The following is a 12,457-nucleotide window of genomic DNA, read 5'->3' on the forward strand; positions in this document are numbered from 1 at the left end:
TCCAATGCCAGAAACAAGGAGGGTCCGGCAGTAAGTCCGCACTCCCGCCTTCCACAAAAACAAAATGTGATGAAATTATGTTTACCTTCCTTTTCTATAGCTCACACAGTACTACACATACTGTACGTCTTTAAACAAGTGAAGGCAGCATTGACCTTTTAGCAACGGACCCGAAGTTTAATAAACAGGCAAGTTCCTGACAAAATAGGAACACAATGAGAGACTCCCACCCCACGATACACAGAAGAAAGTTTTGGAGCACTTTAGAAACCCAACTTTTGTAAATGTACTTTATGGCTTGGTTGAGAGGCGAGTGTTAAAACATATTATAGGCTAAAGCTGGTAAATTCCAGGCATTATTGAAATCCCTGCTCTTTGATTGGTTAAAGTTCCGGGCATTATCCAATCAGTAATGGCCCGGAATTTTTGGTAGCTTGCCAAGTTTTTCAGCCAATCAGCTTTCAGTTCTCATTCACAAAGAGTGAAATTTGCTCTTAGACAGGGGAGGTGATTGGACAGGAGGCAGCAGCAAGGCACTGACTCCTCCCCCTCCCTGCCTGCAGAGTGCATGAGGGGAAAGGTTTGTGTGTCTGTGTGTGTAAATAGGGGTCAGCAGATTGTTTTATTAGTGTGTGTGTCTTCTGCTGGTGTGTGTTTTGTGGGTGTAGAGGGGGCAGCAGAGTCTTGTTGGTGTGTGTCTGCTGTGTGTGTTGTGTTGGTGTAGAGGGGGAGCTGCAGTGTGCGTGACTTTAGTGTGTGTGTTTTGTAAGTGGAGGAGGGGTGCAGAGTGTTTTGGTGGTGTGTGTGTCTGCAGTGTGTGCGTTTACAGGGGGCTGCAGTGGGTGTAGAGGGGGGCTGCTGGTGGGGGTTTTGTGGATGTAGAGGTGGCAGAGTCTGTTTTGTTGATTTGTGTGTGTCTCTGCAGTGTGTGTTTTGTAGGTGCAGAGGGGGGGCTGCAGTGTGTGTTTTGGGGGGGGAGGAGGGGTGCAGTTTGTGTGTGTGTGTGTGTGTGTGTGTGTGTCTGCAGTGTGTGTTTTGTGGTGGTAGAGCTGACAGTCTGTTGGTTTGTGTGTATCTGTAGTGTGTGTTTTGTGGGTGTAGAGGGGGGGCTGCAGTGTGTGTTTTGTGGGGGGTGCAGAGTGTTTTGTGTGTGTGTCTGCAGTGTGTGGGTTTACATGGGGGCTGTAGTGGGTGTAGAGGGGAACTGCTGGTGTGTCTTTTATGGATGTAGAGGGGGCAGCAGTCTGTTTTGTTGGTGTGTGTGTCTACAGTGTGTTTTGTGGGTGTAGAGGGGGGCTGCAGTGTGTGTCAGTGTGTGTAGATGGAGGAGGGCTGCAGTGTGTGTGTGTGTGTGTGTGTGTGTGTGTGTGTGTGTGTGTGTGTGTGTGTGTGTGTGTGTGTGTGTGTGTGTGTGTGTGTGTGTGCCTCTGTGTTTTTGTGTGTGTGTTGTGTGTGTGTATAGAGGGGGTCCTGCTGTGTGTGTTTTGTGAGTGTAGAGGGTGGAGGGGGGCTGCAGTGTGTTTTGTGGGTGTAGAGGAGGGGGGCTGCACAGTGTGTAGGGGGGACTGCAGAGTGTGTTTGTGTATATAGAGGGGGGGGTTGCAGTGTGTGTGTATATAGAGGGGGCTTGTGTATGTACAATGTCCTTTTAATAAACTTGCAGTAAACGCATAAGAATGTAGACAATCATGCTGATAAAAATCAATGACAACAAAAATGTATCTTTTTTATGAAATTTAAAAAAAAAAGCCTACATTTCGCCTATAATAGTAATAATCCCGTCAGAACAGGGCATTACTGGCCAGCAATGCCCTGTTCTTCAGGGATTATTACTTAACTATGGCCCTGCAAAGCCTTTATCTTCAATCTCATCCATCCTTCAGCTAGACCGTATACAATATACACATATAGTGTACACTAGATAAACTGACCATCACTATACATGTATAGGAACTGCTTTATAACTAGGGAATACGGTTTTCAGGGTTTCTTTTTTTTATTTTTTTTTAAAAATCAGTGTTTTAACTTTTTTGTTTTTCTGGTGCTTTCAATTTCAAATTTTTTTTAATCACTGTTCATCAGTGTTATCACAAATTTAATTTTTAATCAATGCATGTTTTTTTTTTTTTTTTTGTTTTTTTTTTTTTTTTTTTAAAGTTTTCATACTACTCATTTGTTGCTTTCCATTTTGTATCGGTTTTAACCAGAAGTGTATGATGAATCGGTGGTGTTTTTTGGTAAAAACCGGAATCCCTGTTTATAACCAAGAAGTCCATGATGTTCTCCGCTAATCAGGCCCTACTTCATGCAGTAATAAACATACCGTCGGCGATTCAGTTGAATAAGACGTACATTTCAAATTCAACACGTGTTAAATGCGAACTTATCCCATATTTACAGTTGCGTTGAAAGGAACACACAAAAACCCAATGAAACATTTGCCTATGGGGGTCTGTGTGCTGTATATCCCCTATTTGCAGTTGTGCCGTTTAGAAATCTTTCAATCACCAGCAATGTCATTTAAATGAACCGGTCGTACGGATTTCTTATTTTAGTATAGAAAATAACTTGTGCTGCGCAACCTTTGTCATTACAGTTCAACCCAAAACTTGTGAATGGTGACACCAAATTCCTGAAGAGTCGCCCTTCCTCCAACACATGGATACATTTACTGGCAATGAGAGGGAAACACAACTTCCTTCCACGGCTGCCATAATTATCATCATGACAAGCAGCACACTGCAGGGCTTTACTGGTTCTGAAACCCATAACACTAAAAGGTTACACTGGGAGATTCAAAGTGAGAGACATGCTACAACTAGAAGTTACTGTGAGGTATCGAGTCACAGCTATGAGGAAATATGTTCCTTTTCCCCGAGGGAAGAATGAAACCCAGAGACCAAGGAACATGAGCAACCTCTCTACAAGGCCAGGCTAGTCCAACATGAGATTTCATTTAAAAACAGAAGGTGCTGCACATTTCATAGTTTGCAGAACAAAAGTGGAAATTATCCAAATGCAGCAATTCCACTGATAAAGCAGCTTAAGTATCAGTGTCAAACAGCACACACATGTAGACTTGCTGCAAACAGAAGCAGGTAACAGCAATGCAAAATAAACCAAGAAGAGAGAAGACTGCAGAAGTGTCTTAAGCTTTTTACTCCATCCACGAACAGGTCTCACGGCCTTTGTTTGAAGCATGCTTACCTTTGCCACGTTTCAGAGCATATTTCAGTTTCATTCTCAAGAGGTTGAGCTCTCGCTCTCCTCTTTTCGGTACTTACAGTAAAGTATCGAACGCCAACTGGATCCTGAAGAAGTCGCTCAAAAGACACAGCCCAGCTGGCTACTCTGCGCTCGCCAAGTCTTCGGCAGCTCTGCACACTCGGGAGGCTGGCATTGCTGCTTAAGCTGTTCTCGCTGATGCAGCCTTTTAAATCAGTGCTATTTAATTCTGTTGGAAAGACAAACACAGGAAGTAATGCTTCATGTACTATATGGCAGACATAGCACAATGCACTTCATGTATTACTTTTAGAGTGTAAGCTCCTAGAAGCAGGGCTCTTGTTAATCCTTTCGCTAACAGAGAGGCCTCCAACGCATCACACACAGGCCCCTCTGACAGCGAAAGGGTCAGTCCTCAGAGGGACTGACCCAATAACAAAGAGAATCCAGGGCAATGTTATAATTAGAAATTTTAATGTAGATGATTGACACCAGAAAACCATATTTTAACTTTTACGGTCTCCATAATTACTAAAGGCTTTGGATTGTTTGTACAAATCTTTACCAAATCCTTTTTTTTTAGAAGGAAGTCGTTTATAAACGGATGTATTCACATTTATAACTGATAACCCTGTCTCCAGACCAAATCTATTGTTGTTTCCCTAACAGGAGAATAATTATGAAACAAGGTGAGCATTACATTGACCTGAAGAAAATAAGTACGTTCCTATTAATTTTACACAGAAAGAAAAATAAATACACATTATATTTTTAGGGGGGAATTAATAATTCCGGAGGAAGCAAAATCACAATTGAAAAAAAAAACCTTAAGTGTTTGCCTGCTATACAAAACTGCCGCTTTAATGCAATGAATGGTATTATTTTACATATCACGATGCTGCAGAATTTGTTGGCATCTTCTAAATATTAATCATAACAACAGAGTAAAACAGGAACAACAAATGACCACATCAAACAACTCCATTCTAAATCTAATAAAGCAGACACTGTATGCCATTGTCAGGCAATCTCATCTAAGTAGGGCACTCAAACCCAGCAGCATGTGCAACTTATGGCTGAACATAAAAAGGAGATATATAATACAACAACATTTCATACAGAGATTGCATGAACAGCCATGGTGCAGAACACATGGTACACGCGTGTGTGGGGGGTTTAAGTGTGTGTGTGTGGGGGGGAGATTGAGTGTGTGTGGGGATTGAGTGTGTGTGTGTGGGGGGGGGGGGGATTGAGTGTGTGTGTGTGTGTGGGGGGGATTGAGTGTGTGTGTGTGTGTGTGGGGATTGAGTGTGTGTGTGGTGATTGATTGAGTGTATGTGGTGTGAGTGTGTGTGTGGGGGGGGGATTGAGTGTGTGTGAGTGTGGGGATTGTGTGTGTGTGTGGGGGGGGGATTGAGTGTGTGGTGTGTGTGGGGGGGGATTGAGTGTGTGTGTGTGGGGGGGGGATTGAGTGTGTGTGTGGGGGGGGGATTGAGTGTGTGTGTGTGGTGATTGATTGAGTGTATGTGGTGTGAGTGTGTGTATGCGTGTGTGTGTGGTTGATTGAGTGTATGTGGTGATTGATTGATTGAGAGAGTGTGTGTTGTAATGCAGTGGTGCGCAAACTGGGGGTGCAATGAGGCGCAAGATTATTCAGGGGGCTCAAGCGGCGTGCGTCGAAAACTGGGTGCATGGGCCGGCAGACGCTGTGCGCGAAGGGCGGCCAAGAAGATGTGCACGGGCGGGCAGCCGAAGATGTGTGCGGGTGGCTGAACAGGATAGTGCAGGTGGCGGCCATGTGATGGTGTGTGAGCGCACGCGCAGGGGCTTCGGAGGTACGGGGAGGAGCACGCCCGAGCATGGTGAAGTCAAACGCCCCTCCTTCGGTGTCTGCCCTGCAATAGCGCTGTGTTCCTGCTCTCCTCCGCTGGCAACCTGCTTCGCTGCGATCCTCTGCAAGTGAGAGGGTAGGCTGCACCTATATCAATCATACTATGAATGTACAGAAATAATGTAAAAAACCCCAGTGAAAACACAACATTGAAAACGGGAAAAAATAAATAATACTGTAGGTAGGAGTGTGGATGACAATGGGGATAGCAAGACAAAAAGCATGGAGGGGAAGGAAGAAAAAAAAAGGGGGGGGGAGAGGGAAGGGAGGTAGCAAAGAGGTGGATGAATGTCCCCCCAAAGGATTGCCTTTGTGCACGTACTCTCTCCCAAGCTTGGCGCTTGGAGAGACAAACAAAATTGACTTTGATGTGCGCTCAGCAGCAGTCAATACACACACACACACAGACACACACACACAAATAGCCCCGATCCACGCTTGCAAAATTATGCAGGACACCCTGTGCTCATGCTTGGAGAGTTGGTGATGTCACAGCTCTCAGCGGCAACGTGGACGCAGCCTAATTTTGCAAGCGCGAGCTGTTGAAATATGTAAGTATTTAAACATATTTGGATTTATATTGCATTCCGTTTAATAAAGGTTTTTTTGTTTTTTTCATGTGATTTTGATTACATCAGGCAGGGGGGGCCCCGAGAAATTTTATGGATGAAAAGGGGGGCTCGGCATAAAAAGTTTGCTCACCCCTGGGTTAAGGTATGGCAACATTGCTAGTCTATCATGCGGCATGATTAAAGCATAGCATTGCAATGTCTTGTGCATAATAATCAAAAGAATAATAAGGAAGGAGTAGGAGACAATGATCATTGGACTCACTCATTCCTTATTATGTACATGACATTGCAATCTTAAACTTTACTCATGCTGCGTGATCGGGTTTGGTTGGCGGTGTCGCTGGTCTCTGCGTTAAGTTCCTCTGCTTTGGCGCTCACTGCTGGGCATATAAACACATTTGTCTTGAGAAAGGTTCTAGATTGAACTGAAACTTGAAACACAGACACACAGGAGACACACACACACACACAGGAGGAGACACACAGAGCAGAGGCACAGACACACACAGGAGGAGACACACAGAGCAGAGGCACAGACACAGACACAAAGTCTTAATGAAAACTTCTATTTATTTATTTTTGGACCAATAGCACCAATACAGGTTTTATTGGGAGAATGAGTGGTTCTTCTTTTTGCACCCATTAAAAAACTTGAAATATTGTTTTCCTCCAAGCTGTGCTCTTTTCATAGAGGATATTCGTATAGACCCAACTTTCAAGGCAATGGGATAACTAACCAGTGTAGGACTGGGGTACCAAGGTGCACATCGGGCCAGTCTGACTCTGAAACCAACATTCTATGTCAAGAATAGAAACACAAATGCCAGATATCCGCATCACGAAAACACAGCAGATTACGTTCTGTAGTAACACCTGCCCGATGAGTCATTTCGTTAACAATTATGCAAAGTTACTAACACCCTAAACTCCAGCACGCATGGAACATTATGACATGAATGTAGATATTTAATTACCTTAAATGTGGTCACAAAAGCAAGAGATAAACATGAACTCCACCCAAGCGTGTGTGAAGTGTTTTACACTGCAGGGTATGGTTACCAAAACTGGTAGCTAATAAAAAGATTACATGCCAGTACGGTACAAGAAATTGTTTACAGACCTGGCACCCAGATCTGATAAGATCATACAATGAGCAGGGCAGAAATAGAAGGTGCAATCGCAGCATTAAAATCTGCTGGCTCAGAGAGCACGTACCGCAAAAGACTTACAATTTAATACTAGGAAATACAGTTGCTCACCTAAGATCACAAATAAGAGCATCAACGCCCCCCACCCCAACCCCCCCCCCCCCAAAAAAAAGTGTTGAACGAATTGTACAACAAGAAGGTCACGCTTTGAATGTGGGTGTGAGGTTCAGGGAAAATGTGAGCAAGTACTACTTCATGGATATGTGGTGGTGGTGGATTCGTGATACAGACTCCCAACAGAGGTATCATATATATCAACCAAAATAGAGGCCCTGCTCAACTCAATCAAATATTAATTTCATTGTGGTAAAGGAGGGGTGCGAATAAAGGAGAAGTTAAACACTTCTCCCAGCATCAGCCGATTTCCATCGATTGCATCCATCGTCTCTCAGCCCCTGCTACAAATGTATGTATACTGTGGGCAATACAGAATTAATCTGCCCCACCTACCACGCGGTGCAAGAAGGAATAAGAGACACTGTCCCTGATCTGCCTGGAACAACATAAAAGGAGATGTGGGATTGGAGAAGAAGAAAACCAGATAGAAAGAGACACAGAGGGAGTCCAATTGCCCATCTGAGACAGAGAGATAGGGAGTAACAAAGGAGGGAGAGTCCTTCACCCCGAGAGGTTCAAAAGCTTGTAACAGATCTACTTGTTGGTCCAATAAAAAGTATCATACCCCCCACTCCCTCTCCCTCCTTGGTTACTACATGGAAGAAAAGACCAACACGGCAACCCACCCTTCTTTGCCGACTATGAGAGATAGGGAGTGAACATCTGAGAGGCACACAGAGAGACAGCCCAGGTGACAGGGAGAGGGGCTACACAGAGACAGCCTTACACTCACAGGTGAATGAGGAGGTTTGTATGAGACTGCTAGCCAAGGACAGAGAAAGTGAGAGACAGCAGCAAAAAACACATTCTCTGCATACAGAGAGACGAGCCCAGAGCAAGAGAGATTCAGATACTTGCCGGGCTGTCAGAGCGTAGCGGGATAACAGAAATCCGGGAGGCCTTTTCCAGCAACTTCTGGATCCCTTACAAATTACCCACGCACCTCACAAATGTTAATGTCTTAATAGGCCTGCAATGCGACTACAAGCCAATATGCGAGATAATAGCTCCAACACAGTGCTGGTTATAATGTTGGCCTCGGTGGATTCTACATCAGACACTGGGATAATAAAATAGACAATTGTGCAGCGTCCTTGTTTATATTGAGTTGCAGTTGTATATACAAGCATACCCCGGTTTAAGGACACTCACTTTAAGTACATTCACGAGTAAGGACATATCGACCAATAGGCACACGGCAGCTCGCGCATGCGCCCGTCAGCACGTCCTGAACAGCAATACCGGCTCCCTACCTGAACCGAAGCTGTGCGCAAGCGGGGAGACTATAGAGCCTGTTACAAATGCGTTATTTACATCAGGTATGCATGTATATGACGTTTGCTGTACAGTATATGCATCGATAAGTGGGGGGAAAGGGTAGTGCTTCACTTTAAGTACATTTTCACTTTACATACATGCTCCGGTCACATTGCATACGTTAATGCGGGGTATGCCTGTATATTGTTTTGTACAAGAGATAAGGGCCGCCGGGTTAAAGTTGCCCAGGGGTCATAAATAATCAGTAAATATATACACAAGTCTCGGAGGACCATCTTAAGAGTGCACTACATAGGATTGTCTTTTGTGGGAACGTGCTCGAGGTTGTGTTTGGATTAGTCTAGCGCTTTATTCAATTACCACTTTCCCTCTAATCCCATTAAGAGAAACAAGGACGAGGGCCTGCGGTCAGATTAAAAAACGGTATTCCTTTTAGTCCCACACATCTGGATGTCTCATCACCATATATAGTAAACATTTGCTGTCAGTCTGCTGCTCTGCACGATGTCAGGACACCCCAAGCACACCACACGAATCAGATGTTGCTCTGGAACCACAGGAGATGTTCTCTGGGCTGGTTGAACAAGTCCAGTTATCCATTCGAACGGTATTGAGTACTACAGGAAACATGGAGTTTTGCAGGTACTTCCCTCTTCCCTCCGCAATCTGTCTTCGACTATTTTAATAGCCTCCACTGCCGATACTGCAATTCACATACTATGACTGCACATCACGCAGGCTGAACATGACCCGGGAATCACTGCATCCTGTGCATATTATGAGAAGATTTCCAGAAGGGGAACTATTTTCCTTCAAAATGGCAGGATTCTGCCAGGACCTGAGGTAAACAGGTCTCAAACAATGTACATTGTGATAGACCAGGGGTGTGCAAACATCTTGAGCTGTGTCCCCCTGTCCGGGAGCCGCACCAGTCGCATCCCCCCCCCCCTCAAATGACGTTGCGGGTCATGTGACATCACGTCACCCGCCGCGTCATTTGAGGTGCATTGCCATGGCGACACGTCGCCGAAGACTCGGCAGAGAGCAGGTAAGTGCGTTACAGAGGCCTCACACCTCCCCCGGGATTTAAATTAAATGCCGTGGCGAAGAGTGCGGGGCCTCCGTAACAGCCTGCGTCCCCCCTAGAAATTCTCCCGCCCACCCCTGGGGGGGCATGCCCCCCGGTTTGTGCACCGCTGTGATAGACAACACTGGTTTAAAGGAGCAATCTATGCCAGCAAATTTGTGGATGCCGTTTGAATTTTTTTTATATGGAATTGAAGCAGGGGGTCTCTGAGGCCGAACCCCATTCATTTCAGCTGCGTGGATTCCATGCTTCTGGAGATACCTCCGAAGTAGGTGCTGATAGCTGCTCTGGCTGAGCAAGCAGGGCTTTAACGTTCAAAGCTCCCGCGTCACATGGGCCAATAGCAAGCCACACCGATGACGTCGCGGCTTCCTATTGGTCTTTGAACAGCAGACATATTTTGAATCCTGGTAGCCAAAAGCAGCTACCAGCACCTACTTGGGAGGTAAATATCTCCGGGAGCAGAGGGTCCCCGGAACGGAAATTAACAGTGTTCTGCACCGGAGACCCCCTGCCTAATTGCTATATAGAAAAATAATGCAACAAGTCGCAAAAAAATCCGCCGGCTTGGATTGCCGCTTTAACACATCTTATTTCGAGTGTCTCTCTGCAACATTTGTTGCACTTTAGGCGTGATGCTGAATAGCAAGTGTATGAAGGAACCAGTCCTAAATCCGGTGCATCAAAAACCTACTAGCCCATAAGCATGTAACAGGGTTGTTTAATGGTGATCTACAGGAACCATGAAACAATAAATGGTATTACTGTAGTCACACAGCTGCAACTGTAATGCCCAAATACGTGTGGATAAATAGGGTGATATCATTTCCATAGCTGGGTGAGAAAAGCAGAGAAACAGGTATGGGAGAACTCACCAATCAGGTGTGCTCTCCGGGGGCCAACTCCGCTGACATCAGCCCCCCGGGGCCCCGCCGCAAATGGGAATATCCCACTGGCACAACGCATGAAATAGATGTACAAGGTAACGGTCACGAAATGAAAGTCCTACTGGATGGTTCCCGGTGTGTGCGTGCTTCCTGCCGGCTAGCAGAGACAAATGAAAGCCAAAGAATGGCGAAGCACAGGAAAACAAAAAGGGTGGGAAAAGCTGGACGCGATGATAAAAATTAATTTATTATGCTCTTGAGCAACAAATATCTAAGGAAATGGGTGGGTCCTCACGCGTTTCGAACCTGGGCAGGTGCTTAATTATTTTGCTGTGCACCCACATTCTTTGGATTTCGTTTGTTGATGCTGAAGAGGTGTATGATGAATAGTATGCTAATGCCTATTTGCATTCAATTTGCTACATTGAGGATGTTTGTTCATGTAAGAAATTTAAGTGAGCCGTGTATGCTACGTTGTTTTTATTTTTCACTAAACATTACTATGTTACACATGGGTCCCTGCCTCCAGTTACACACCCATTCGAATGTATTACTCACACAAAACCCAGTTGAAAATATTTAACAAAGCTATTATTGTTAAAATAATATACATATACACACGCGATAAAAAGTTTGTGAATCCCTTAGGAATTTCACACATTTCAAACCTAAAATGTTATTAGATCTTAATCCAAGTCCTAATAATAGATATAGATATCCTGATCAAACAAATGACACAAAAACATGATACTTTTTCACCATTTATTTATCCATGAATGATTCAACATTTCAATATCCATGTGTGAAAAAGTATCTAACCCTTTAGATTCAGTACCTGGTGGGACCACCTTGAGCTGCAATTACTTCAACTAAATGTTTCCTGTAACTGCTGGTTATTCTCTCACATCGGTTTTGAGGAATTTTGGTCCATACAGAACTGCATCAACTGACATTTGAGGGCATCCTTGTATGGACAGCTCACTTCAGGTCCTCCCACAACATTTCAATTGGGTTCAGTTCTGGACTTTGACTAGGCCATTCTAAAACGCGGAATTTCTTCTTCTGCAGCCATTCTATTATAGATCGGCTTGTATGTTTACGATTATTGTCTTGCTGCATGACCCACTTTCACTTCAGCTCACAGACGGATGGCCTGATATTCTCCTCTAGAATCTTCGGATACAATGCAGAATTCATGGTTGTGTCAATGATGGCAAGCCGTCCAGGTCCTGAGGCAGCAAAACAGCCCCAAAACATCACAGTCCCACAATCATGCTTGACGGTTGGAATGAGGTTCCGCTGTTCAAACGCAGTGTTTGGTTTGGAAGTCGTGTGGATCATGTGTGTTCTTTGGCGAACTTCAGACGGCAGCAATGTTCTTTTAGAGAGCAGTGGTTTCCTCCTGACTATGCTTCCATGAACACCATTCTTGTTCAATCATGAACACTCATATTAGCCAAGGTGAGAGTGACCTGCAGATCCTTGGATGTTACTCTGCGGATCTTTAACGCTCCATTTGTGGACTGGCAGTGGATTGGTGGAATCCCAAATACTTAGAAATGGATTTAACTCTTTTTAGTCTGAAGGGCATAAATAACTGCTTTTTTGAGGTCTTCAGAGATTTCTTTTGGTCGTGACGTGTTTCCACACACCTGTGTGCTTAAGATCAAACTCACAAGGTTTCTGATCTTTATATAGGGTGGGGCCTCCCAAACTCACACCTGAAAATCTACCTAATTATTTAAACACCTGATTCTAATTATCCCCTTTAATTTAGCTGGTTCTACCTACTTTTGCACCCCCCTCTGTAGTACGAGGGGGAGAGTCAGTCTCTCACTGGCAGGGCAGCTTTAATTACACACAGACGCTTCTTTTCCCTCCCTTGTCATCTCTGTGTACATCAGCTGCTACTCTCGGGTTGTCCAATTCCTTGGTCAACTAGTTTCTCATCTCCAGTGTCCTATTCATTGAAGTTCCTCTCTTACAGATTGTTTCGGGCGACACCCTGTTACAAGAGCAGAGATCTGTTATTTGCACCAGTTAATCCATTGGCTGCCAGTGACACCTGCAATTTGCTGTACTCGAAGGAGTTTAAATGTTTCATTAGGGACGGTTATAGCTGCAGCAAAATAAGTCTGCTGCAGACAAGACTTACAATTACATGAGGTAGCCTAATTTCTCTAAGATCCAGG

General features: G+C 44.6%; 1 protein-coding gene across 4 annotated transcripts in view; it reads right to left on the reverse strand.

Annotated features, from left to right (window-relative positions):
- Window positions 1-12,457, reverse strand: part of LOC142465844 (regulator of G-protein signaling 12-like) — a 107,004-nt gene that overhangs the window by 46,952 nt on the left and 47,595 nt on the right. For all 4 annotated transcript variants that reach the window (XM_075570224.1, XM_075570195.1, XM_075570206.1 and 1 more), the window contains one exon: window positions 3,285-3,454. In XM_075570224.1, the coding sequence (XP_075426339.1) occupies window positions 3,285-3,454 (170 nt within the window). The remainder of the gene's footprint in view (window positions 1-3,284; window positions 3,455-12,457) is intronic.

Source organism: Ascaphus truei, chromosome 1 (assembly GCF_040206685.1).
Source record: "Ascaphus truei isolate aAscTru1 chromosome 1, aAscTru1.hap1, whole genome shotgun sequence".
NCBI lineage: Eukaryota > Metazoa > Chordata > Amphibia > Anura > Ascaphidae > Ascaphus > Ascaphus truei.